This window comes from Myotis brandtii, unplaced genomic scaffold (assembly GCF_000412655.1).
Source record: "Myotis brandtii unplaced genomic scaffold, ASM41265v1 scaffold777, whole genome shotgun sequence".
NCBI lineage: Eukaryota > Metazoa > Chordata > Mammalia > Chiroptera > Vespertilionidae > Myotis > Myotis brandtii.
In genome coordinates, this window is record NW_005371115.1 from 133,384 (window position 1) to 159,460 (window position 26,077).

Sequence of the window (26,077 nt, forward strand, 5' to 3'; positions counted from 1 at the left end):
AATGGAGTGAGGAGCTTCCTGTGTATTTCCAGTCCCTCTGAGAAGCTGCAGAAAGCAGTATACTTGTGCGGTCAGCGTGGTAGCGTGTGTGTCTGTCGAGCACTTGGATATGGCTGGGGAGCACTCAGATGTGCCGTCAGTACAGAATACACTGGGCTTCAAAGGCTTAGTATGAAAAAAGAATGCAAAATGTCTCCATCATTTGTATATTGATTACATGTTGAAAAGACAGTATTTTGTCTATGCTGGGTTAAACAGGATGTCTTAGTAAAATTAATTTCACCTGTACTTTCCCACGTGGCCGCTGACAATTTCACACGATGTCTGTGGCTGGTATCCAGGGCCGCTGGCATGCCACCCTAGACTAGGAACATGGGCAGGCATCCCATGCTTGGCGCACGCTCCGTTCTGCCCGCAGCAGGGAGGGGTTCAGAGACCCGGGGCCCCCCTCGCAGTTCCTAGGCCGGCCCTGGAGTAGAGGATGGAGCTGGGGGGCAGGTGAGGAGGTGAGTGTGCAGAGCTCCACTGGGAGCCGTTGATGCTTTTCCCAGTGGGAGGACATGTGTGAGGTGTGTTTGGGGAACATTTGTTGGGGGAAGAGGTAGAGCGGGCAAACCATGAATACAGGACAAGAAATCAGGAAGGTAGTTAGGGGACTGTTCCAGCCACTTCAATCCAGTGCAGATAAACCGCCTGGTGGATGAGTGCTTTCTCACGAGGCTGAGCAAGAACACCGGAGTGTCCTCTTCCTTTTGCCGACTGAGTAAGGAAGCCGAACAGTCAACCTGTGGCCCAGTTTCCCCTTCTGCCTCTGCTGATCCAAGGAGGCCAGGATCCCCACCTGGGTCCCTGCTGGGTCCCCGCTGGGCCCTGGCCGAGCATTTTTTCCTCTGCTCCCTGGAAACACATTTCCCATCGGTCACATTCCAGGAGAGGGTGAGGTGGATTTGACAAGTATCAGCCACAAAAGCCGCCTGGACAAAAGAAGTCTTTAAACCTTTGCTGAATACCAGCTTTTTGTGTAAATAATCAGGATGTTGAGAACTTATTTTTTTAACCTCTTTCTGGAAGGAAGGTAACTGTTTTGTGTTTTTTGTGTAAAAGAAAACACCTCCTGTTCCTCAGTCCGTTTCAAAGTACTGCCTGTGGTTTAAAAGCACAGAAATAATGTGTGTGGCCCGAAGCCCTTGCCGGCACAGGGAATGCGTCTAGGGCAGCCTGGCAAAGCGATGGGGATGGTCTGCAGCCGGCCAGGGCCTGGCCGCTTTCAGATGGTGCTGGGACAGGTGCTCCTGTCTGATTAGAGGGCAGGCCGTTTTCTTCTGTTTCAGATTGAAATCCAGGTATCTGTACGACCTGTGGCAGTTCTCATTTGTCCCGCCACAAAACACCGTGAATGCTTGCTGAGGGGTTGGTTGCAAACATTCTTCTTAGAACAACCAGGTGACCTTGTATACGGAGCTCACGTAGATACCCGGCTTCTGAGGAACTGTTGCTGTAACCTGCAGGCCATCGGGTTTCTGATTCACAGACTTTCTTTTTTAAAACGACGACTGATGGTTCTCGTTTTCACAGGTCGAACCTTCCCAACACACCCGTACTTCTCGGCCCAGCTGGGCGCGGGGCAGCTGTCCCTTTACAACATCCTGAAGGCCTACTCGCTTCTGGACCAGGAAGTGGGATACTGCCAAGGCCTCAGCTTTGTGGCCGGCATCCTGCTGCTGCACATGGGCGAGGAAGAGGCGTTTCACATGCTCAAGTTCCTGATGTTTGACCGGGGGCTGCGGAAACAGTACCGACCGGACATGATCATTTTACAGGTAGAACCTTCCGTATGTCTTTGAGGGAGACAAAAGGCCAAAACGTTTATGATTCCTTTCCAGATCTAGTTAAAGAGCTTTTTCTTTAAAAACAAACAAACAAAAAAGAAATCCTTTTATTTTTTAGTTACAGCTTACATTCAGTATTATTTTTTGTTAGTTTCAAGTGTACAGCATTGTGGTTAGACAATTCTATATATGCCTTACAGTGTTCGCCCTGATATTTCCAGTACCCACCTGGCACCATGCCTAGTTATGACAGTGTTATTACTAAGGGGCTTTTCCACCATCAGTTAGCGTTATAATAGCGATCTTTGCTGAGAACGTGCTCTCTGCGAGGCATGACCCCGGCTGTTTTGTAGGCACTGACCTCCTCACTGACCCTCAGGGACACACCATTCATCGGCTCAATTTATAGGTGGGAAAACTAAGGCTGGGGGGGGGCGGTTATAGAATTTGACCAGGTCACACAGCTAGCCCCTCTGTGTCTAGGGCCCTCCCTTTTGTTCTTCATCAAAGCACCTTCAGACGGTCTAACTCCTATTTCCCACTGTGTTTGCTACTTCCTGTGCCAGGGATCCCTTCTCATCCAGGGGTCGGCTCAAATACCACATCCTAGGAGAAGCTCCTCCTGACCACCACGTCCCCCCACGTCCACCCCAGGCGTGTACACTGTATCAGGATATCTTGTCTCATTTCTTTTGCATCACACTCTTGCTGCCTGAAATTACCTGTTTATTTTCTGGATCCATCTTGGAGCTGCATCCGTAGTTCTTAGAACAACAGTGCCTGGGATGAAGTAGACACCCAGGCAGTGTTTGTTGAATGCGTGAGTGATGGGAGGGAGGTCCTATCAAGAGAAAAGCCAACAGCAGTGTTTTAAGTGCCGAGTGCTGATTCTGCACCTTCAGAAGTGGGAAAACCGGGTCCGACTTGGGGAATATTCCTGAATGTTGGATCATGTGTTTATGTGACCATTTATCAGAAAGATGCTGTGATTTCAAAGCCTCAGAAAGTATTCTTAGAAAGGTTACGTTAGCACCAAATTGTGTGGGTAAACGTCCAATTCACCTCCCCCTGACTATGAGCCACATGGACAGAAATCTCATAAAAGGAGGCCATTCCACTCGCTAAAAGCTTTTGACACACATCACACTCTCCACGCATCCTGTCAGGTCCCTCCTGCATTCTTCCCTGTGGCTTTAATCCAGACATCCCTGCCATATCAGAGCAGAATGTGCAAGTTTTATATCGTTCAATACGGTAACACACAGCTCTCTTTTGGGGGCTTGTGACCTTGGTGATTCGATTCTTTTACATAAAAACAACAACAAGAGGCCACAGATGGTACTTCAGAGGCCTGTGTTGTCTGTCCCTGGAAGCAGTTCTGTTCAGTTTGGACAGGGCACATCCAACCCCCAGCACCTCAGCAGGGAGCTGACCCGCTCTGGCTATCGTTTCTCTGGGTTGGGGCGGCGGGGCTGCTGGGCTCTGGGCTGAGCCCGGGGCTCCTCCCACGGGCTCCCTGCCAGACCTGCCACCTTCCACACAGGGAACCCTCTGCTTCAGCGTTGGGGGACCCGGAGGGAACTTACTAACTGAGCGGGTACAGCAGAACCTTCCACAGAAGCACCACCTGTGTTGGCTTCACTCTCGGCACGTTATTTCCGATTCCCTGGGTTTAAGTTTTGCTAGGAATTGTATTTGTAAGAGAATTTATGAAGTGTTTTCCACAGACGGAAGTTTAGGTTCTCTCAGCCAAGGACACGAGGGGACGGTAAAAAGAAAGGAAGTGGTAGGAGACCCAGTGTTAGTGTTCTGGGCCTGCACCCGTCAGGGCCTCGCATGCAGTGAGCACCCAGGAAGCTCTGGTTGGATAAACGAGAAGCTGAGATCAGTGACCCAAAGAATGGATTATGCATCTGTGCATGACCCATGGTCACAGACAATAGTGCAGTGAAGGCCTGGGCTTGTGTGGGGTAGAGCGGGTCAATGGGAGGGGGCACATCTGTAATACTTTCAACCATAAAGATACATTTTTTTAAAAAGGACATCCTGAGCCAAATAGAATGTTTCAGGTGCTAGGAAGTCTTCTCTGTCCTGTGAGTGGGGGAAGTCACTGTGCACGCGTAGCGGGCCGAGAGCACTGACCCTGTGTCCCTGCAGATCCAGATGTACCAGCTCTCACGGCTCCTCCACGACTACCACAGAGACCTCTACAACCACCTGGAGGAGCACGAGATCGGCCCCAGCCTCTACGCCGCGCCCTGGTTTCTCACCGTGTTCGCCTCCCAGTTCCCCCTGGGATTTGTGGCCAGAGTCTTCGGTAAGTGGGTGCACACGTTGCCAGAACCAGCATTCCCGTGTTCCATGTCACTCCACTGTGAGACTTCTTGTTTTCCTACCTGTGTCTTCTGTGAGAATGGGGTGTTGTTTGACACTAAATTTCAGGGTTGGGTTTTGTGAATTGCAAGACCGTCACTTCTGACAATCATCGGGCTCCCCTACATGCCTTCATCTTGTGGGATGAGACCTGATTCCCTCACCACTGGGCTGACACCTTACAGACTCGGCCAGGGAGCCCCAGCCGATGTGCCAGAAGGCGTTTCCCAGCCTTCCTGACCTGTGATGCTCAATGTTCACCGATTGCCCGTTAGAACTTTTTGACCAGTGCCTTCTGGGCTGCTGTTCTTACTAGATTCTCTTTGCATCTCCCCCTCTCCTTTCTCCTCTTTCCCTGCCCTGAGCTCTTGGTTTTCTCTGCCATCAGGCTTCTGGCGACACCTCCGTGTGGATGACTCACCGTTCCATCCTCACATGTCCCCTGTCTGATCTTCCCAAATGTCTCACCCTCTGTAGCCCCTCTGTAGCCCTAGGCTGTTCCCACCTCAAACCATCTCCCATTTTCTTGATTTATTTTTCAAGAAGATTGTCCCTGTCAAAGTAAAATAGGTATTCACGTGCAAAGTCTCAAAACTGCCTTGTCTGTTATGCATCAATTAAAAAATAAAAAACAAAAACAATTTTAAAACGGCCTTGGGTGGCAGGGAAGGCGCATTCTCGTGGATGCCAGGAGCCCAGTGGAACACTGAGCGCAGCCAGTGCTTGTACCAGGTGCTCTCCCTACTGCAGAATGAAATAATAACTGACAATTCAGGTTCTTTGTATTGTATTTTCTGTGGAGCGGGAGGTTATTAAAAAATTGATGGTCCTGCCCTGACCGGTTTGGCTCAGTGGATAGAGTGTCAGCCTGAGGAATGAAAGGTCCCAGGTTTGATTCCGGTCAAGGGCATGTACCTTGGTTGTGGGCACATCCCCAGTAGGAGGTGTGCAGGAGGCAGTTGATCAATGTTTCTCTCTCATCGATGTTTCTAACTCTCTATCCCTCTCTCTTCCTCTCCGAAAAAATCAATAAAATATATTTTTAAAAAAGGTTTAAAAAATTGATGGTCCCTCCCAACATCAGGTGGTTTTAAAGTGCCATTTATGCCGAACCGGTTTGGCTCAGTGGATAGAGCGTTGGCCTGTGGACTCAAGGGTCCCGGGTTCGATTCCGGTCAAGGACATGTACCCTGGTTGCGGGCACATCCCCAATGGGGGGCGTGCAGGAGGCAGCTGATCGATGTTTCTCTCTCATCGATGTTTCTAACTCTCTATTCCTCTCCCTTCTTCTCTGTAAAAATTCAATAAAATATATATTTAAAGTGCCATTTATGTTCAGTAACTTGATAGCTTAAAGATCTGTAATCTTATCAACTTTTTTTTACATTTGTTTTCAGAATTAGGGAACATCTAAAGGGGATGTAGGGGATGTTCACAAACATTGGGAGAGTACATACTACATTAGGCAGCTTTGGGTAAATAGCTTGTATATCCAAATTCTAGAAATCCTAAAATTTGCTTTTTAATATAAGTGGGTGTTGAGTTATCTTCTTGCCTCTCCTCCCACCCCACCAAAATGTTAGATTTTCAGTATTCACTTCTATCCAGAAGAACTTTTTAAAAATATATATATATATATTATTGATTTTTTACAGAGAGGAAGGGAGAGGGATAGAGAGTTAGAAACATCAATGAGAGAGAAACATCGATCAGCTGCCTCCTGCACACTCCCTACTGGGGATGTGCCCGCAACCAAGGTACATGCCCTTGACCGGAATCGAACCTGGGACCCTTGAGTCCACAGGCCGATGCTCTATCCACTGAGCCAAACCGGTTAGGGCTCCAGAAGAACTTTTAAAGAAGTTCGCATTTGACTTTACTAGAAGATTCTTTGTTTTTAAAATGTTTACTAACCCCTCTTTTGTATAGCTACTTCCCAAGTGCATTTTTATTTTCTGTTCCTAAAAAAATAAGCATTGAAGAAAAGAGATACTCAAAACACTCTTCCTGGTGAAACAAATTGTTAGTGAGAGTTCATGAAGGGTTTATACTATTGTTTAAAAAGAACTAAAAGCCTCAAAAGTGTCTGCTTAGTTTACTAACAAGAGTCACACGAACTATAAGCTCTCCAACCGGAAGCTTCAGTCTTTCTTGCCTAAAATTTTGTGTATTTTACTTTTCTTACTCTGGAAATTCAGGGAGTCTTAACAGGATAATGGAGAGAGGTGGAGATTGAGAAGGCGGTAGGTGGGTGTTGTGAATGGTTTGAAATAGCTCAGACATCAAATTACAGGGTGGGAAGGGGACTGGGCAGGAGGGCCAGCGCTGAGTTATCCCTGCTGCTGGCCACAGGCACCAGAGCTGCTGCCTGCAGACGGTCCTGGGCTCCAGGGCCACAAATCTCTAGGAAAACATCTCCCCTTAGGCTGCATCCATGGGTAGGAGGCACTGACAACAAACAAGCAAACTCCGCTTTGGAAATGAGTATTCGGAACTCTGTGAAGCTCATCCTAATGACTTCACAGATAAAAGCTGAAAAAAACCCCCACCTATTTCTCGCTATGTTCTGTAGTCAGTGGTGGGATTGGAGTTTCTTATACATTTACATAAAGATGATTCCTGGGCCTCACAGACCCCTGCTGTCCTGAGTTCACGTCCTGCTGGCTAGGGGCTCAGGGCGCCTGGAGTTGTAGGCAGGAAGTGAGAGCTCAAGGCACACTGTGTCATGATGTCATTTTGAAAAAACAACAACACTCCTTTTTTTTTTTGCACAATCCATCCCATCTATCAGTCCTAACAACACTACTTTTTTTTTTTTTTTGCACAATCCATCCCATCTATCAGTCCTTAAAAACAAACTGTTTTATTGGAAAAGATAGGTTTTTAAAAACCATTTCTGTACCTAGCATCTGCGACTTGAACCGTGTTTGTTTAAACCCCTGTCATGGTGGATTGCTCAGTTTTAAATCCAAAGCGTGCCATTCATACACTGGAGTCTCTTTTGGTCTGAAGCCCATTTCATTATAGGTCTTTAGGCCTGGATAAGCCCTGAAAACAAATGGATCTTTGTTAGCTCTTCACAATTGTATACGTAAGTAAAGGATTCTCAGCATGCAGTCAGCATGGCTCCTATACTAATTAATAGGTCACCTCGAATTTAAGTGTATGCTGCTTGCAGGGGCAGCTGCAATGATGTATGTTCCTTGACCTTCATCATTAAGGCGCCTGGTAATGACGCTTTTCTGAAAGTCAGTCCTTCCATGTGGGCGTCACATGGTGTAAAATAGCCTCCTCCTGTATTTTCCTGTTCGGGTGTAGAGGGGTCTGCCTTTGGGGGTAAAGGACCAGACGTGCTCCTAATGGAAGAGGAGGCTCCTGAAGGTTTCAATAGGATGTAATTCCAGGTGGATCAGCGAGGAGATGGGATGTAAAAACTAGGGGCTTGGCAAAAAAACAGAAGCCACCTGTAATGTGAGGAAGGCTTCAGAGAGGCTCAAGGACTAAAATAGACAGGTGAGCAAGATTGTACAGCCAGGAAAAATGGCTCTTCGGCAGCATGGCACAGTGCTGATGAAGGGAGTGTTTGCAGAATCTGTTAGGGCTGTCACCACGCTTCGTTCCCCTCCTACCTGTTCCTGGTCGCAGCGGAGGACCGCGGCCTCCCCCAGGAAGTTAGGCAGAGTGATTGCCCTTGACAAAGACAAAGGTGGCTGGAAAAGATGCAGGATGCGTTCGCTCCCTGGCCGTGCGCTTGGCGTTTATCATTCCCCCCCAGGAAAATTGCCCTTTTATGTCACGGGGAGTTTCAAATAGAGTGTCCGTACCCGTTAGCACAGTAACAGGGCTGCCAGAGCATCTTCAAAGGGAAGTAGCTATTCGTGTTGTTCTCAGCAAATAACTTGTCAAGTGCAGGAGTCAGCTGAATTTAAGGTTCCCTTTACTTCCTGCCTGGTAGAGCCCTGAGCCTGTTTCTGGGCGGTGTGAGAAAGGAGAGAAGAAAGGAGTCAGCCCGTGCTGTGAGCTGGGCAGTGCAGGGCTGTGGGGTGATTTCTTTCGCAGTGATTTTCAAATGCGGGAAATTAAATCACTTTCCCAAGGAGATTATTGTGTGTGTGTTTAAAAAAAATTATTTTTTTACTTTTATTGATTTCAAAGAGGAAGGAAAAGGGAGAAAGATAGAAACATCAATGATGAGAGAGAATCATTGATCAGCTGCCTACAACACGCCCCACACTGGGGATTGAGCCACAGCCCAGGCATGTGCCCTGATTGGGAATCGAAACGCCACCTCCTGGTTCATAGGTTTGCTCTCAACCACTGTGCCACGCCAGTCAGGCAGGAATATATGTATTTTTTATTACATTAAATACATACCATTAGATCCAATGAAATAAATATATCCAGTTATATTTTATTGTGTGTTTTTTAACATACTAATGAAGAGAGTTAAAAAAACAAAACACTCAACTCTCTAAAATTCTTTTTGTTTTTTTCATACAGTCCAGTAAAGTCTGAGTTTAGAGTGCACTCTACTAAGTAGACTTGTTATAAGCACAAAGTTCATAATGGAATAAAACTTGGAGGACTCATTGCTAACCTTTAAGAGACTGCTGATATGGATTACGCATTTGTTTATGCTCAAAAGCTCCCCAATAATTATTTAATTGGCTTGGGTACTGTACTTTATCTAATTTTTAAATTGAATTTATTGGGATGACATTGGTTAATAAAGTTATGTAGGTTTCAGGTGTACAGTTCTATAACACATCAACTGTATAGTGTGTGTTCACCACCCCAAATGGTACTGTATCTAGTTTTAAGGTACTTGTCCCTCAGAGACCAACAACAGTGAACTGTCACTATAGGATGTACTTCCAGGTAGTGCAGTCCGTTCCCTGGACCCCTGACTAAAATGCCCTAAATATTCTGACAAATGCCATCAGGTTTTGTTCAGCTATAAATGTTCATATACTGAAAGGAAGGCTTCGTGTCTAAACCACGGAATCTTCAAATTTACTCTTTTTCTTTTGAAATGTCTTTTCTGTTTAAAAATGCATTGTGGTTATGGTGGTATTTTAAGTCTCTATTTTCTGCAGTGGTGCTTACACGGGTAAACACTGTATTTTGGAAAGCAGACATTCCACGGGGAGATTCTTTCACGGCACTGCCTTAGACACGGGTACTTCCCCTAAGACTCGACATTCAGAGATCGGCCTCTGCAGCCAAACCGGAGGGAGGCAGCCGTGGAAACTGCTGGTCCCTGGGGGCTGCCCGGAGTCACAAGCAGTTGTGACGTTTGTGGACTCTGTGGCCCTGAGCCCTGAGAGAGACGGGCCGACCTCAGCACAGCATCGCTTAGGGCCCTGCCCAACCGGCACCAGGTGTGCTCAGGAGGTTAAGGCCTCGTGCAGGTCACAGCGCACCTCCGAGGCTGACGGGCCAGTCGGCACCTCGGTCTGCCCTGTGTGTGATCCACACACCACCCGGACACCTTTCCCTTACACAGGGCGGCATCCAGCCACTTCTGTTTCTTCACGGCTTTTACATGTCATCCCACGGAACCACCCAGAGAGGCGCGGTGCTGGGGCTCTTCCCCATCTGCTCTGTCTTCCTCCACCTGATGGAATTTCCAGCTTCTTGGTCTCTTCCATTGCCCTGTAGCCAGAGGGAGAGACAGATTGGCAGTTGCCTCTAATTAGATTCATGCTCTCATCTTTATATCTTTTCTTATATGTACATTAGAGGCCCGCTGCACCACATTCATGCATTGGGGGGGGGGGTCCCCTGCGCCCCTGCACCCTCTCACAGTCCAGGAGCCCTTGGGGGATGTCTGACTACCAGCTTAAGCCCGCAGTTGGACATCCTTAGCACAGCCGCGGAGGCGGGAGAGGCTCCTGCCACTGCTGCTGCGCTCGCTAGCCGTCTTCTGACTGAGTAGTGCTCCCCCTGTGGGAGCACACTGACCACCAGGGTACAGCTCCTGCATTGAGCGTCTGCCCCATGGTGGTCAGTGCGCATCATAGCGACTGGTCATTCACTGTTTGGTCGATTTGCATATTACCCTTTTATTATATAGGACTAGTGACCCAGCGCATGCAATCGCACGAGACCCGGGACCCCGCCTGCGCTGCGGGCCTGCCCCAAGTCCTGCCCCGCTGGGCCGGATTCCCCCGATTCACCTCCTGGTCAAGTCCCCGCTGGTGCCGGCGTGTGCCTGCCACGCACGCAGCCTCCTGCTGATTGGTTGTTACCCCGTGAGGGTGTGACGACCACAGGCTTTTTATATATATAGATTATTCCAGTTGTCAGGTAGCTTGCCTGAATTTAGTCACCCACAATCAGTTGCTAGGGCTCAGCTTTACTCCATTATTGAGCTAAAATTCAGTATAATTATATTTAATAATGCATTTGTGGAATTGAGCATTTAGAGTCTTTAGAGATCTTTTCATTCAACTCCTTATTTCAAAATAGAGGAAACAGAGGCATTTTTTCACTTACTCTCTCTTAGGCTATATAGTTAGATATCTATATTTGAATGCTATATATCTAATGCTCTATGTCTAAAAACTTTTGTTTTACCCATAAAAACATATGTTTTAGTAACTCCTTTGAAATCTAGAACATTCCTGGAAAAATAGACTGATAAAAAATTTTCCATTTTTCAATTTAACTTTCAAAGTATGCTTGAATTTAATATATCTTTGGAGCAAATAAAAATGTTTATCAAAATCTTAGTAGTATGTTTACCTATATTTCTTTTATTGTTTGCAATATTGCCTTGACAACCCTATCTGAAATGTCAGGCTCTTAAAAAGGAAATAAAACTTGAAGTTTGGGTCATGTTTCCCTCTGCCCTGCTCTGCGATGTGTGGAAAAGGAAACTGAATGGTATTTCATCAGAAACTGGTCTGGTTTAACTTTCTGCATTTCTGTGTTTTCCCAGATATGATCTTTCTTCAGGGATCAGAGGTCATATTTAAAGTGGCTTTAAGTCTGTTGGGGAGCCATAAGCCCTTGATTCTGCAGCATGAAAACCTAGAGACCATAGTCGACTTTATAAAAAACACACTACCCAACCTGGGCTTGGTGCAAATGGAAAAGACCATCAATCAGGTATGATTCAGTCTTAATAAAAAATTGACCTTTCCAAAGGGTCAATCCTGGATATGTAGAAGCTTTATTATTATTATTATTATTATTATTATCATTTAGCAGGACCTATTTCCTCCCACTTTGTACTCTGGGCATCATATTGTGTGATGCCTGGTGTGTAGGAGTCACATCGCAAATATGTGTCCAGTGATTAAATGTGTGTGTGCGTGTGCGTGTGTTGTGAGTCCAATGCTGACATGCCATGTGGCAGCACCATGGCAATGGTTAGGTGTGGCGACCAGCACAAATTATCAGTAGTTTCTTATAATTAAGAGACTTCACCCCTAGTCATGTGTTCTTCTAAAATTCATACATCTATTCAATGTAGGCTGTTGTAAAATAAGTGTTTTCATTTTTCTGCTGAAATATTATTTTATAAAAATAACTTTTCATAGCAAAGTTGTGATAGAGCATATACATTTTATGTAAGTTTATTCCACAATATTTGTGTGTGTGTATGTGTGTGTGTATGCGTGCGCACACGTGCTCCTACTTTAATAGAATTCTCCTCCACACCTGTGGTCACAGCACCTCTGGCTTCTGGGTGCAGTAGAACCATTACTGTCTGGAATGTTAAGGGTGAGGGGTGAATGGAGCCAGGAATTACAACTGGACCAGTTATTCCATGGTCTGGATTAGGGCTGGGAGCAGATTTGGACTCTGCTTAAGGAAGAATCTTCCAATAGTGATTGCTGACTGCGAAGGGCTGGGCTGCTTAGCAGAGGGCGGGGTCACCTGGGAGGAGCCCGAGGTTTGCTGGCTGAGAAGCTCTGAGGAGAGGTCTGTGTGGAGCACTGCGGAGTCAGCCTCAGGCCTCTCTAAGCCTAGAACTTACCTCACCTGCTCCAAATACAATGAAAACATAGAGCAATTCCGAAAAAACAAATAGTGAAATTAAGCTTTTAAAGAATCCTTATTCAGAGGACTTCTGTTAGTCCAAGAGGAGCAGCGCTTCTGGTCTGGTGCCCCCAGACGCGGAGTTGTGATGTCCTGGCTGCCTCTCCTTAGGTGTTGGGCACAGAGAAAGGAGCAAGAAAGCCTGGAGGGGGTGGGGGAGGGGTGCCATGCTAGGCGTCACTTTGCATCTCTGCACGTTTCACAGGCCTGTGTGAGGGAGCAGCTCTCCACTCATTGATAGGCTCCGCCTCTAACTCTGGCTTGTGGAGGCCCTACTTTTACCAGGTTCCGTGTGAGTCTATAAATACACATGATTTCATTTCATCATGACTGCACTCCCGAGAGGAGAGGTGGCTTTAACCCATGAGGAGCCTGGGGCTCAAAGTGGATAATGGACTGGCCCTCAGTCACCAGGCTGCGGAGTGGACCGGGCGGGTCTCACACTCGGATCCTCTGGCCTCACAGGCTCTAGCAGCCACCCAACACCCCCCAGGGCCTCTGGGTGTCATTTCACTACAGAGTTTCTCTGTATTTTACCTGTGTATTAATACCAAAATCTCCACCCTTTGATACTGTAATTCCTGGCATTTGTGTGCATTTATTCCTTCTCAGAGCTTTTGTTGCATATATTTTCGTTCCCCTGGTATTTTATGCTGCTGGGGAAAGGCAGAGAGCCTTGGTCACTGAACCCAACGTCTGGCCCAGTGAGTGCCTTGACTTTGCTCCTGACTCGAAGGCCAGCAGCCTCAGCTGACATTGTTTACCTCCTGGATATTGAGCTCCAGGAAAAATCCCATTTTCCTCCCCTTTTCTGTAAAAGGCACCTATTGAGATTATTGGGTGCCCCTTAAGTGTTCGGAGGACGGACGTGGACACAACACAGGGAGAGAACAGTTTTATGTGTGTCGTTGGTTTTCTTCAGGTGGCTGCTTTGAACTTGGCATTTGTTAGACCACTGACTCCTTGACAGCTTTGGAATGGGGACTATAATCCCTGTTTGAAAGCTGGGGAGACCGGATGTGGAGAGAGTAACACGCCCCCACCCCGTGTAACGTGGCAGAGCCGGAAATATAACGTGTCTCTCGGACACCAAAGCCCAGCCGGTGCAGAAAATAAGCATGTAACCCAGTAATTACAAGTGTGGTGCGAGCTACCTCGGTGCTTGTGCAAGGCTCACGGGAGCCTGTCTGGTGGAGGGCGTGAGCACTCTTGGTTGAGAATTGAAGGCATACAGTTCAGCTGAGCCTCAAAGAATTTGCCGAAGTCGTGGCCGGGTAGCTCAGTTGGTCAGGGCATCACCCTGCTTCACCAAGGTTGTGGGTGCTATCCCCAGCCGGGCACATAGAGGAATCAACCAAGGCATGCATAAAAATGTGGAACAACAAATCTCTCTCCCCCAACCCTCTCAAATCAATAAATAAGTTAAAAAAGAAAAAGAAAAAAGAATGAGCCAAGACGGGTGAGCACACGTCTTCTGTAGAGGGCCAGATAGTGAGGTTGTGGGCTTTGTAGGCCATAAGGTCTCTGCTGCAGCCACTCAGCTCTGCCTTTGCAGAGCGAAAGCAGCCACGGACGGTGTGTATAGGAATGAGGTGACCGTGCTGCAGTGAAACTTTATTTACAGAAACATGCGGTGGGACAGATTCAGTCTGCAGGCTGTCGTTTGCTGACCCCTGGTCACAGCATATGCAAAGGCATGGGAGTGAGAGACTAGAGAGAGATTCCACATGCCTGGCAGTTCAGCGGTGTGCGTGTGTGTGTGTGTGTGTGTGTGTGTGTGAGAGAGAGAGAGAGAGAGAGAGAGAGAGAGAGAGGGAGATGGTTAGGGTCTGAGGAGTCCTGGCCTCCAGAGAGAGAGAGAGAGAGAGAGAGAGAGAGAGAGAGATGGTTGGGGTCTGAGGAGTCCTGGCCTCCAGAGGGGGCTCTAGTCTCAAGTCCTGCTCAGAAACGAGGCCGAGGTGCAGCATGCTTCCTCTGCAGGCTCACAGAACCCCAGGTTTGACCTTGGAGGAATCAGGGTGGAAGGGGTAAGTGCATTAATTGCACACAGTTGTCCTGTACGCATGGGCAGGTCTGGCGTCTCTGTGATCGCCATTGGCTCCGTTTCACTAAATGCCCTCTCCATGGGTGGTCTTGGCTCCAGAGGCTGGGACACAGCCTGTGTACAGGATGAGAGAGAGCAGCGAGGACACTGGTCCAGTCCATGCGGATGGGTTGGGAGCAGCCACAGAGGGGCAGGTCCAGAGCTGAGAGCCCCGGGCAGGAGGACAGAGCCTCTGCAGGCTCTGTGGAGTCCTTGGTGTGACTTAAAAATCCCGACCCAAGAAGAGGGGAAACCCTGGGGGTAAACAGAAACTAAGAGAAGGTCCAGTTTGCATTCCTGTCACAGTGAGTGCATCGGCCTCTGCAACCCCAGTTCAGTGTAAGGAAGGAAAACAGAGTCGGGGTGGGGGTGGGGAGACAGGGAAACAGCCTATTTCCAGCTCCCTTTGGGCTCCATTTAGAGCGTGGCCCCAGCCTGTCAGTGTATCAAGTAGGAACTGTCAGTGTATCAGGTGAGAAATGCAGAATCTGGGGCCTCACCAGAGACCTGCTGAGTCCAAATCTGCATTTTAGCGAGATCCCTGGGGATCAGCACCCTGGGAACCAATGGAGAAGCTCTGCTCCTGGCAACTTCACTGTAAACAGCTGGCAGTTCTCTGTGCGAGCTGAGCATGTGGGGCCGGAACCAGAATCTTAACAAGGCTCCTTTGTTCAGAAGGGCTCCTCGGAGCCCGTGGCCAGGCCCCCTTTCCTGCCTTTGGGAGGAGCCCTCTGCCTGGGCAGTTTGCACTGTTGGAAGTGAGTACTTTTTAAAAAGGCCCATCAGTGCCAGACCTAGAGGGTGTGGTAGGGTGGGAGGGATACTTTATTTTACCACTGGCATTGTTTAGGATTGTGTGCATGTGGTGGTAATAAAAAGCAGACCAACTATTAGTGGGGTTTATTACTGTTTTTAAATGCACGACAGACCCTGCCGCCCCCCTTACTGCCGATACCTGGGCCGACCGCTCCTCTCTCCGCCTTGGGTGCGCCACTGAGACCGACAGAGGCGGGGCAGGTGTGGGGTGGGGACGTGGAAAGTACGGGGCTAGTTGTGCAGACACCAGGTTCACAGCTTCATTATGCAGTGTCCACAGACGGCAGAGAGAAACTCCGTCTCCACTAGCACATGAGCCAAGAACTTAAGACAGTTCTCTAAGGAGGAGGTCCGTGTAATAAACAGCATCTGGGAAAATATTTAGCTTTGTGCATGATTCAAGTGTAAATAACATATAATGCTTTACTGACTAGATTAACCAAACGAAATGTTTCATGCCAATACACAGTGCCAAGGGTGTGTGCACTGAGTCTGGCACATTTGTGTGCTGCTAATGGTGTTGTACACTGATCGTTCCCATGTGGGAAGCAATTTGGCAATATGTCTCGAGAACCAGTAAAATATTCTTCCCCTTTGACTTAGTAATCCTATTTCCTGGAATGTATCCTTAGAAAATAATCCGAAAAATGGGGAAAGCCATATGGACAAGGACGCTTAGAGGTGTCATTTAAAGCAACAGAAACTCTCAAGTAACTGGGCAGCCAACACTGGATGCATGGATCGGCATGGTTGTGATATGTCGAGGTGGTAGAGTACCATGAAGCCATTTATAAAAATGATGGCTATGAAGAATATATAGCAACTTGAACAAGCATTGTCTGAGGAGACCAGGGCTCTTTTTACCACCAACCACGGGCTGCCATGGTTTGGGATAAATTCTGGGCATCACTGCAAAATCTGAGGGCCCTCAGTGTTCGGAGACCCAGGAGATAATGGTGCCATTAAGCAGAGACAATTATGACCTGGGCAGGTTCCTAGGTATTAATGGAGGCCTGAGAGTTTATAGCTTCAGGCACAGTTGAGAGCCATTAACCTCAGCTGACCATCAATCTGTGTAAATGGCCAGACGTTTTGTTCCCAAGTTTTCCAGGTTAGGAGCTCCTTTAAAAATAAATCTTGGTGGAAGAAGAGAGGTAGCTGTGTGTGTGTGACATTTGTTCTGTACCCCATTTATAGTCACACCCCAATGCCACACAGTCTCGGTTTTACTGTTGGCGGTTTGAGCTGTTCACAAGGTCCACGCTGTGGCATCCTTTGTCATTTTGCTGAAGCGCGAGCTTGAATGTGAGGGTTTCACCACAAGTGTGTGGAAGCAGATCCCTTAGCTGAGTGAGCACCTGCCTCTTGTCTTGCCAGCCAGGTGCTGGGAACGTTGTGTCCTGTAACTCCCCCAGAGATGCTGGAGGCCACGAACTGATCCTGGGAGAGGTCAAGAGACCTGCTCAAGGTCATTCGGGGAGTCGCCGGTGGAGCCGGGATCTGAGACTGACTCAAAGCCTCTGAGTCAGTTTCCTTGACTGAAAATAGAGATGATAATCTCTGCTGACCTCGCGGTCACTCTGAGGGATGACTGAGAGTCGGGTCAATACAGTAAACAGCGCACACACATGCCACCAATACAACGTGAGTTAGTTTTTCAGCATAGAAAGACTTTGTGCCTAACTAGTATCCATTGAATTAAATTGAAAACCAGGAAGCTGAGGAATTAGCCTTAAGGGAGACAAAATGAGATTGTTGTGAGCAGTGAGATAGTAAACATGGTTTTTTAAAATTGATTTCAGGGAAGATAGGACTCACCCCTGTGGATGCTGATAGAGGGCCATCAGGGGAAACGAGGCTCTCCATTGATTTTAACTCTGTTGGCCTTTCTTTTTCAGGAAATGTGCTGAAAAGTCCGTTTCTGTTCCTGTAAAGCCCAATCTCATTCTCTAACCGTGTATTCTGATCATGTGGCTTCTTTATGCGGTGACTGAATTCTCAGATTCCCCAGGGTCCGTGTTGGGTGCCCAGAGGCTCAGCCCCATGGTGTTTTCAACGCAGCCAGGAAAGAGAGGAGGTGCCTGAGGCGGCAGCCTCTGCCCTCTGCCCCCCTTTCAGCCCTGCCCCCGCCCCCCTCAAGCTCAGTCCCCAAGAGAAAGTACAGACAGACCACTCACTCACTCGTGCATTCGGGGTTGTTTTTCACACGGGTGGTTTTTTCATCACTGTTACTATTATGGGAAGGAAGGCAGCGCAGGCATTGTTTCATATTCACTCATCTATGTGGGTGACATTTGGGTTTTGGCTCATTGCTGCATGTCTTGTGTGCAAAGCATGGTTTTCAGTAAACAGCTCCATTACTTAGCTGTTCTTGTAACTCTGAAAACCCAGCTGAACTATAATTAAACTTTGACTCGGTGACTGGGCAGATAGGGCTGCGATGCTTTTGTTTTGTTTCCTCCCTTTGACCCATAGTTGATGCATCTAACCTAATAGAGTTTTCAGAGAAGAAGAAAATAAGTATTGGAATCAGAGCTCAAAACAAATGTTGTGTGCCTTTGTGAAAACAAGGTGTCGGCTTTTGGAAAATGAATATCAGGGACCATACTTACTGTTGTCTTAGGCTTAGTTCCAAATGCTTCTTATATCCTTTCCTCCCAAGTAAAATGATTCCTTCTCAGTGCAGAGTTTTCTTAAATTATCATTAATATACCAGGCACAAAGTAGGCGTTTTAGTGGGTCTCGTTGACATGGTCACGTGTGTGTGTGTGTGTATGTGTACTTGTGTGGTTTTTCTCACTTTTGGTGCCTGATGACTTCTCTGCATTTAACAGGTGTTTGAGATGGACATTTCTAAGCAGTTACAAGCGTATGAAGTGGAGTACCACGTGCTTCAAGAAGAACTTATCGATTCCTCTCCTCTCAGCGACAACCAAAGAATGGACAAATTGGAGAAAACCAACAGCAGCTTACGCAAACAGAACCTCGACCTCCTGGAACAACTGCAGGTAGAGCATATTCGGGAGGCAGCTTCCTGAACCCCGGTAGTTCATTAACTCAGCAGGCTGGGCTTTCCCACGACCGCAGGACCCTTCTGCCCAGGTCCGTTTAGAGTTGGGATCAAAGGTATCCCAGGAGTCCTGGGCCTTCCTCTGAGGCAGCAGACAGGTGATCCTTTGCTGAGGTCAGACAGCCTTCTGAGGGGCTGTTTCTGCCGTTAGCAGGAACTTGCGATCCAGACTCTGCAGAGCTCTTAGCTGAATGCAGGCAGTTGTGCTTTGAATAATGACAAGAGAAGCAAAGGCTTGAGCTTCTATGAGCAAAATCAGCCAGGTCCACAGAGGGATGGTAGAGGAGGAAGGCGACACTGACATCTACCTTGCAAAATAAACCAGGCTCAGTGGTTGAGCATCGCCCATGCAGCAAAAGGTCACTGGTTCGATTCCCAGTCAGGGCACATGCCCGGGTCGCAGGCTCAATCCCCAGTAGGGAGCACACATCAATGTTTCTTTCTCATTGATGTTTCTCTCTCCCTTCTCCTTCTCCTGCTCTCTCTACAAATCAATAAAAACATATTAAAAAATAACATCAATGTTTCTTTCTCATTGTTGTTTCTATCTCTCCCTTCTCCTTCTCCGGCTCTCTCTACAAATCAATAAAAACATATTAAAAAATAAAATTAAAAAAGTAAACCAGGGCATAGGATCGTGATACATGTGTCCTTGGTGCAAATACCAAGCCTTGATTGATGAAGGACACAGTTCTCCACTCTGGAAGCTTCCATTTTACCATGGATGCGTGTGGACAAGGACACTAGAAAGGCAAACACTGGTTGTGTGCACAGAGGGTGACAGGAAGCAAGGGCAGAGGGCAGCCCGGAGCCCTGGTCTCCCCACGTCTCCCACCCACGCTTTCCCCAGGGCAGACCGCTGGCCAGCTCTCTCCCGACTCCCTTGTTTGTGTGACAAGGACAGGAAGAAAACCTAATGGCTTAGCACACACACAGCTCCTTTTCCAATCTGATGGAATAAAGGAACCACATGGTCTACTTTTTTAACATCAGAAATGGGTGGTAATGCTGTCAGCATTAAGGAATTGTTTGTGGAGTGTTTACAAAAAATTTTTTTGAGTTTCCGCAGGAAAAAATACATTTTCCTCCCCACCCCACCCCCAAGTGTGTGTTTTATGCGCTCTTGGGCTGACCTGAGAATTAGCTTTCCTTCCCGATCTGAGCCTCTATTTCTCTCCATAGGAAGTTGCCGCTTTGCAGACACAGGCTCAGCAGTGATATGAGAAAGGCCAGCATCTGAGAGCCTAATAAATCAGCCGAGTCTGAAGTGCATTTCCCTCCGCAGGGATCTGTCCTCGTACCCAAGGAGATATTTACTCTAGAGCAGTGGTTCTCAACCTTCCTAATGCCGCGACCCTCTAATACAGTTCCTCATGTTGTGGTGACCCCCAACCATAAAATTATTTTCGTTGCTACTTCATAACTGTAATTTTGCTACTGTTATGAATCGTCATGTAAATATCTGATATGCAGGATGTATTTTCATTGTTACAACTTGAACATAATTAAAGCATAGTGATGAATCACAAAAACAATATGTAATTATATATGTGTTTTCCGATGGTCTTAGGCGACCCCTGTGAAAGGGTCGTTCGACCCCCAAAGGGGTCGCGACCCACAGGTTGAGAACCGCTGCTCTAGAGGAACAAAGAAAAATGCGTTCCCCGCCCAGTCCTCACTGCCTGTCATATTCGGAAACGTGGCTGCTTTTCTCCCCGTGACTGAGATGTCCTAACTCAAAGTGTGTCTGTGTGCAGTCTCTCCAGGACGCCGCGGACGTCCCGTGTGGGGAAGGTTCAAGGGGATACAGAGCCTTATCTGGCCTGTAAGGGTCTGCAGTGTAGGCGGTCATTTCAAACGCCTTCCGAACAAACACTGGGTCCTTGACATATACCAGGCGGAAGCATTTCTCGCAGAGCTCAGACTCGCGTCTGCAGCACGTGGCTTGTTAAGAGAGGCAGGAGGCTCATTTTACTGGTCCGGGTGGGTTTTGTGCGTGTGTGAGATGGAGGGTGGAGAGTGAGTTTGTGTTGCTTCTGTGATGCTGTTCCTTTTCTTGAGGAGAGGGTGTTGTGAAAAGCTGCTCCAAAATCCGCATTCTTCAGGAAAGGCGCCTGGCAGTAATGGTGACAACAGGTGTTCTCCTCGCAATGCTTTCTCTTGACCAAGCGGCTCTGTGTTTCTGGAGGGGTCACTCGGGACCGCAGCTTATGCCAGCCCACCACACTGACTGAGTCCTGCTGTGGGGGCGCCATAAGATACAGTTGCTCTCAAAGAGTTGGGGTACGGACTGTGTTGTTGGTTTGTAGGTGCTTGTATGTCCTGTTCCCATGACCCTCGAGGAGTCACAGGGGGTTCCTGTCCTTCAGCTGGACTGTAAGTTCTGTGAGACGCTCACCTCCATCTTTTTTTTTTTTTAAGCAGTTTTCAGAGTCCAAGGGTAGGCATTCAATACAATGGTTAATTTTTCAACATAAATCTTTTTTCTTACTTTTTATTTTTGCCAAAGTATCAAAATTGACCCATTTTCTAGCTTTGTTCTGCCTATATAGTTATTAGACATCCCAAAGCCCCACTTATTCTCTTAAAAAAGTTGTCTAGCAGTGGGATACCAAACCGTTACCCTGTTTTGTCCAGCAGCATCCATGAGGCAATCTCATAGACATGTCAGGTGGTGCCAAATAAGAATGGACGGACGTTTTTCATAGTAATCAACCGCAAGTCCTTGGGCGCCAGGAGCCAGGCGCAGTGGGGGGCAGCCTCCTGTGCAGGAGGAGACCTGCTCTCTCAGGGGAGAGCTTCAGTCTCACCGGGGAGCCCTGACGCTCGAGTGGCAGTCAGTGGCCCTGCAGAAAGCTCCCCGCTGAGCTGTGGGTGCCCCTGGTGTGTCGTGGGGCTTCTGAACAAGCGATCCTTCCTGGACACGTGGTGGGGCCTGACCCAGGCCTGGGCCGAGGGCCGGACTGTGCGGATAAGAGTCCTGCTGGGAGGAACGCACCAGGCATGAGCACCCCGGCCTGGTGGGCCAGCAAACTTAGGATCCCAGTCCTGTTCCTTCTATTTTGAGTGTCCCAGTAGCACAGCCAAAGCTAGACTTGGAGTCATGAGTTGTCTGTCCAGCACAAGTGTTATCGTGTTCAAAACACAGTTTCTCCTGTTTGAAAATGAGAAAAAAAAAATAGTACCATCCCCCCACCCCCCGAAATAGATGGGAACCTGTGGCCCCTGGACTGGATTAACCACCCGGTGACCAGAGCACAGCTGGGAGCCGAGGCCCAGGCCAGAGAGGCCGCGGGACGGCAGGGGGGTCGGTGGTTTTCTTAGGAAGCCCTCAGCTTTGCTAGAGCCAGCTCACTGGCTGCCTGGAAGCCTGCCTGATCGCATACAAGAGAGAAGCACCTGGAAGTGCAAACTGACTTTAATGTTGTGCCAGCCACTGAGGACGTGGGCCAGGTGGACATGAGGAGACTGCTTAGCTCACAGAGTGGTGACAGGTCCGAGAGACCCTGCACGGGAGCCTCTTAGCAGAACGCGTGGCTATTCACAGCGCCCCACACATTCTATTTTGAGTGTCCCAGTAGCACAGCCAAAGCTAGACTTGGAGTCATGAGTTGTCTGTCCAGCACAAGTGTTATCGTGTTCAAAATACAGTTTCTCCTGTTTGAAAATGAGAAAAAAAAATAGTACCATCCCCCCACCCCCCCAAAATAGATGGGAACCTGTGGCCCCTGGGCTGGATTAACCACCCGGTGACCAGAGCACAGCTGGGGGCTGAGGCCGAGGCCAGAGAGGCCGCGGGACAGCAGGGGGGTCGGTGGTTTTCTCAGGAAACCCTCAGCTTCGCTAGAGCCAGCTCACTGGCTGCCTGGAAGCCTGCCTGATCGCATACAAGAGAGAAGCACCTGGAAGTGCAAACTGACTTTAATGTTGTGCCAGCCACTGAGGACGTGGGCCAGGTGGACATGAGGAGACTGCTTAGCTCACAGAGTGGTGACAGGTCCGAGAGACCCTGCACGGGAGCCTCTTAGCAGAACGCGTGGCTATTCACAGCGCCCCACACATGTTCCAGGGTGAATGCTCAGGTTCCCTGACATAGTGATATCTTGTCACTCTACGGAAAATAGAAAGAATTTCAGATTAGTGAGCTATTGCTGCTTGGGCCTTTACGTGGAATCCCTTTTGACTGTCAGTTTGAAATCAGTTTGTACTTGTAAATAGATGATGTCGTCTAAATAGGCCAGGATGTGCTGCAGTAATAAGTAAAGCTCCAAATCTCAGTGGCGGAGCACAGAGGTCTTTGTCCCCGAAGCGCCACCTCTTCTCCAGGAAGATGCTGTGGCCATATCTGAGCTGCCATCCCTGTAGTGTGTGGCTTGGAGCTCGGAGCTCGGGCTCCTCTGCATTGTGAAGCCACCGCCTCAATGTACAGCTCCCAAAGCAGCCACAGCAGGGGAGGAGCTCTGGCGGCCCAGACTATCTGCAAGGGAGCCTGGGAGATGTAGTCTTCCTGTGTGGCCAGAAGAACTGATAGTACCCAGCGGACTCCTCTGTGCCAAAATGTGGCTCCACAGCTCCCCAAAGGCCGGACAGGGGAGTGTACTGTGGAGCCCCCTATGTTGTCACTGGGCAATGACAGTCTCATGTTTCCTTTTACTCTCCAGGTGGCAAATGGTAGGATCCAGAGCCTGGAAGCCACCGTGGAGAAGCTCCTGACCAATGAAAGCAAGCTGAAGCAGGCTGCCCTGGCCTTGGAGCTGGAGAGGTCAGCGCTGCTGCGGACGGTGGAGGAGCTCCAGCAGCGGACCGCAGAGCTGAGGGCACCCCAGCCTGACCTCATGCAGCCCTAGCCCGCGGGCGACTGACAGCAACTCGCCAGGGCACGGCCCGAGGAGACATGGGACACCATCCGACACTGTCCAGGCCTTAACCGAGAGAGACAGAAGATGCTGGAGGGAGAGAGCGAGGCGCGGAGCATGCTTCTCAGGGAGGAAACTGGCTCGCCAGCACGCGGAGTCTTCTGAACGGAAACTTGCGGATCAGGGGGGATGAGTGTCCCCGTGTTTTTATTGTTGTTTAGGTTCCAGTGGGTCCTGATGACTGTAATCAGTAGATTTAGACGGCATGGACATGAATAAATGCACTTTTATGTTCTTTTTTCAGTATTACTGTGTTTGTAAAGAGCATTCTTCATACTGTGGAATTGCAAAAGCCCGAGGGCTCGAGATGATTCCTCTGGCAAAGATGGGGGTCCGTGGCTCTCCCACGGAGGGTTGGTGTGACTGCTTCCTCAGCAGCGTCGGCAGGTGGCCCTGGTCCATGCTCGCCTGGAAGGCCAAGATGACCATTAGGAAAGATCAAAAGTGATTCACTTAAATGTGACATCTTGAATTTGATCACTATTCTTGGTATTTAATGAAGTTTCTTTTTAAAAAAATCATATTTTCATACATTTTTTGCTTAGTCCTTATGTATTGATCAAAGTTATTGTAGATGAATGTTTTATGGGAAAATCACCATTTTTAAGACTCTACGAGGGATTGCTTGAATGCGACCTGTAGTTGTAGAGTCTGAGATATTTATTTCTTTGTGGTGTTTCATATTCATTAAAAGTTGAGTTGCATATTTATTTTTGCAGCTGTGTGTCCCTTTGAGCCTCCACTCCTTGGAAATCTGATTCTTTGCAGAGGTAGCAGGGCACAGCAGCATTTTTTAGGGATGCCAGAGACTTGGGGACTTTCAAAAGGAGATCAAAATTGTAAACAAATGTATGGCAGCTGAGAGCAGTTTCCTGGAGGTAGGATGTGTTGTTTTGAATATAATTCCCAACACGGTGACCCTCCCCCTACCTCAGGACGATGAGGTCCTTGTGCCTTCAACACACAGAAAGCTGCTCACGGCTGCCCTGGCTTCACCTCGTCACGGGGCCTGCCGTGTGCAGTCTCAGAATCCACGTGTCCTTACAAGGGGTGGTCAGAGAGGAACTGGGTAGGCACATTTCAATTCCTTGAAAGTAGAATCATTGCTGGTCTTGATCATCCTAGCCCAGAGATTGTCAGCCCTTGTCATCTCATGGCACACACAAGCTACTTACTAAAGTTATGCAGCACACCAAAAAAATGTATTTTTTGCTGATCTGACAAAAAATATATATAATTTTGATTCATTCACACCAGACGGCTATTGTTGTGTTGGTTGTTGTCATTTTTCTATTTGACAATCTAAGGGAAAAGAGGTCAGTGTCCCTGACTAAATGGTCAGGTATTGCATGTTTTAGAAATGCCTGCGGCACACCGGGTGAAAATCGCTGTCCTAACCACTTCTTCTGTTCCACAGGAGTTTCTTCTGACTCTTTTAATTAAGCCTGAGGTGAAAGGAAGGATTCTCATATTTGGAGTCATTGTCAGTCTCCCCAGACATTTCAGAGGAAGACAAGCTTGCTGCCTAAACACGTGGGCGATATCTGAGACCTTTCCTATTTCCCATGTGAGGATAGCAGTTCTCTGCATAAACCAAGACGACAAGCCCAGTGGCCTTTATCCCAGGTTGTTCCACCAGATATACTGGGAGTTAACATTGGAGGGCTTCTTTCCACATATTTTACTGTTTGATGTTTAATAATGTTGAAATCTGGACATCTTCTGACCATTACTCAAAAACATTGACTCCACATTAAATAAGAAACAAGAAAGCAATAAAGTAATTTATGTGCACACTTTTATGGTGTTTGGGTTGTCTGGTTTTTTTTTAGAAACTTTGGATTTTTGCTTTTTAGCCCAGGAGTGAAGGAGTGCCTCATGAACACCTGTGGGTCAAAGTGTGAATGTTACCTCACCATCAGTGAAATCATTTGAAGTCTTATGTTTTTAGTATTGCTACCCAAATGCTTGTTAGGTTGTAACACCTCCATGCAGGGTGTAATGGTAGCACTAATTAGACCAGCTCCATCGCTTGTACGTGCCAGCAAGTGCTGCTATGACATCGCTGGGCAGAGGGGACTGTGGACAGGAGCCTGTGGAAGCAGGTCGGACAGAGTCTTGCCTGTGACATAGCCGGGGAAAGAGAAATGCATAGAACCAACTCACATCCCTGCATGAGGATGAGCAAAGGCAAACTTTTAAGCCAAGTAAGCTTCATATTCTCCCCAAACACACTCGTGTGTGCACTTCACAGTTGTCTTTCTTTGGTACCATTTGTGCCCTCTTAGACCTAGAACATGATGAGCCCTCAGGAAGCCCAGTATTAGAAAACATGCATAGAAATTTCTTCTATGTGGAATACTCATTTTGGGGGTTTGTGTTTGGTTTGGTTGGTGAATCAGGGGAGAAGTGTTGCTCTGAGTGCTATGGAAATCAAAATTTGTAACAGGAATTAGACCCAACACAATTGTGGGAGGAAATGAGAAGTGAATTGTCAGAAGGAGGTGTGCAAATTGAGGTGTGCCAACCAGCTCCTCACCTGAGAAGCAAAACACACGTTCCATGTTGAAGTGGGCCTGGGGAGGTGGCGTTCTTGGAGCTCTGTGGGAAGCTGGTGCTGCCACGTGGTGACCACCAGGCGGCATTTACAGCCAGATGCCTAGTGGTGAGCCTGGGGCCACCCTAGGTCAATGCTCAAGGTCAACACTTGGGAAGAAGAGATGAAAGTGGACAAGAGGAGAATGAGGACAGGCACCTCTGGGTCTGTTAGTTGCCATATTTGACTATGATGACCTTCAGAGAAAAATGGCCGTTGCTTCACTTTTGTCTTCCAAATCTCACACAAGTAATTCTGTGAGCCAATTCCAATGTACAACCACCCAGGGAAGGGAACTCTGGGAAAGGGAGTTCTGACCTAACTCAGATTATGATACAAATCACA

General features: G+C 48.0%; 1 protein-coding gene across 4 annotated transcripts in view; it reads left to right on the plus strand.

Moving 5' to 3' along the window:
- The window catches only part of TBC1D1 (TBC1 (tre-2/USP6, BUB2, cdc16) domain family, member 1), a 91,107-nt gene extending 67,725 nt beyond the window's left edge, over positions 1-23,382 (plus strand). For all 4 annotated transcript variants that reach the window (XM_014530782.1, XM_014530783.1, XM_014530784.1 and 1 more), the window contains 5 exons: positions 1,576-1,820; positions 3,987-4,146; positions 11,146-11,315; positions 17,985-18,158; positions 22,882-23,382. In XM_014530782.1, the coding sequence (XP_014386268.1) occupies positions 1,576-1,820; positions 3,987-4,146; positions 11,146-11,315; positions 17,985-18,158; positions 22,882-23,067 (935 nt within the window). In that variant the 3' untranslated portion in view covers positions 23,068-23,382. The remainder of the gene's footprint in view (positions 1-1,575; positions 1,821-3,986; positions 4,147-11,145; positions 11,316-17,984; positions 18,159-22,881) is intronic.
- The last annotated feature ends 2,695 nt before the right edge of the window (positions 23,383-26,077 follow it).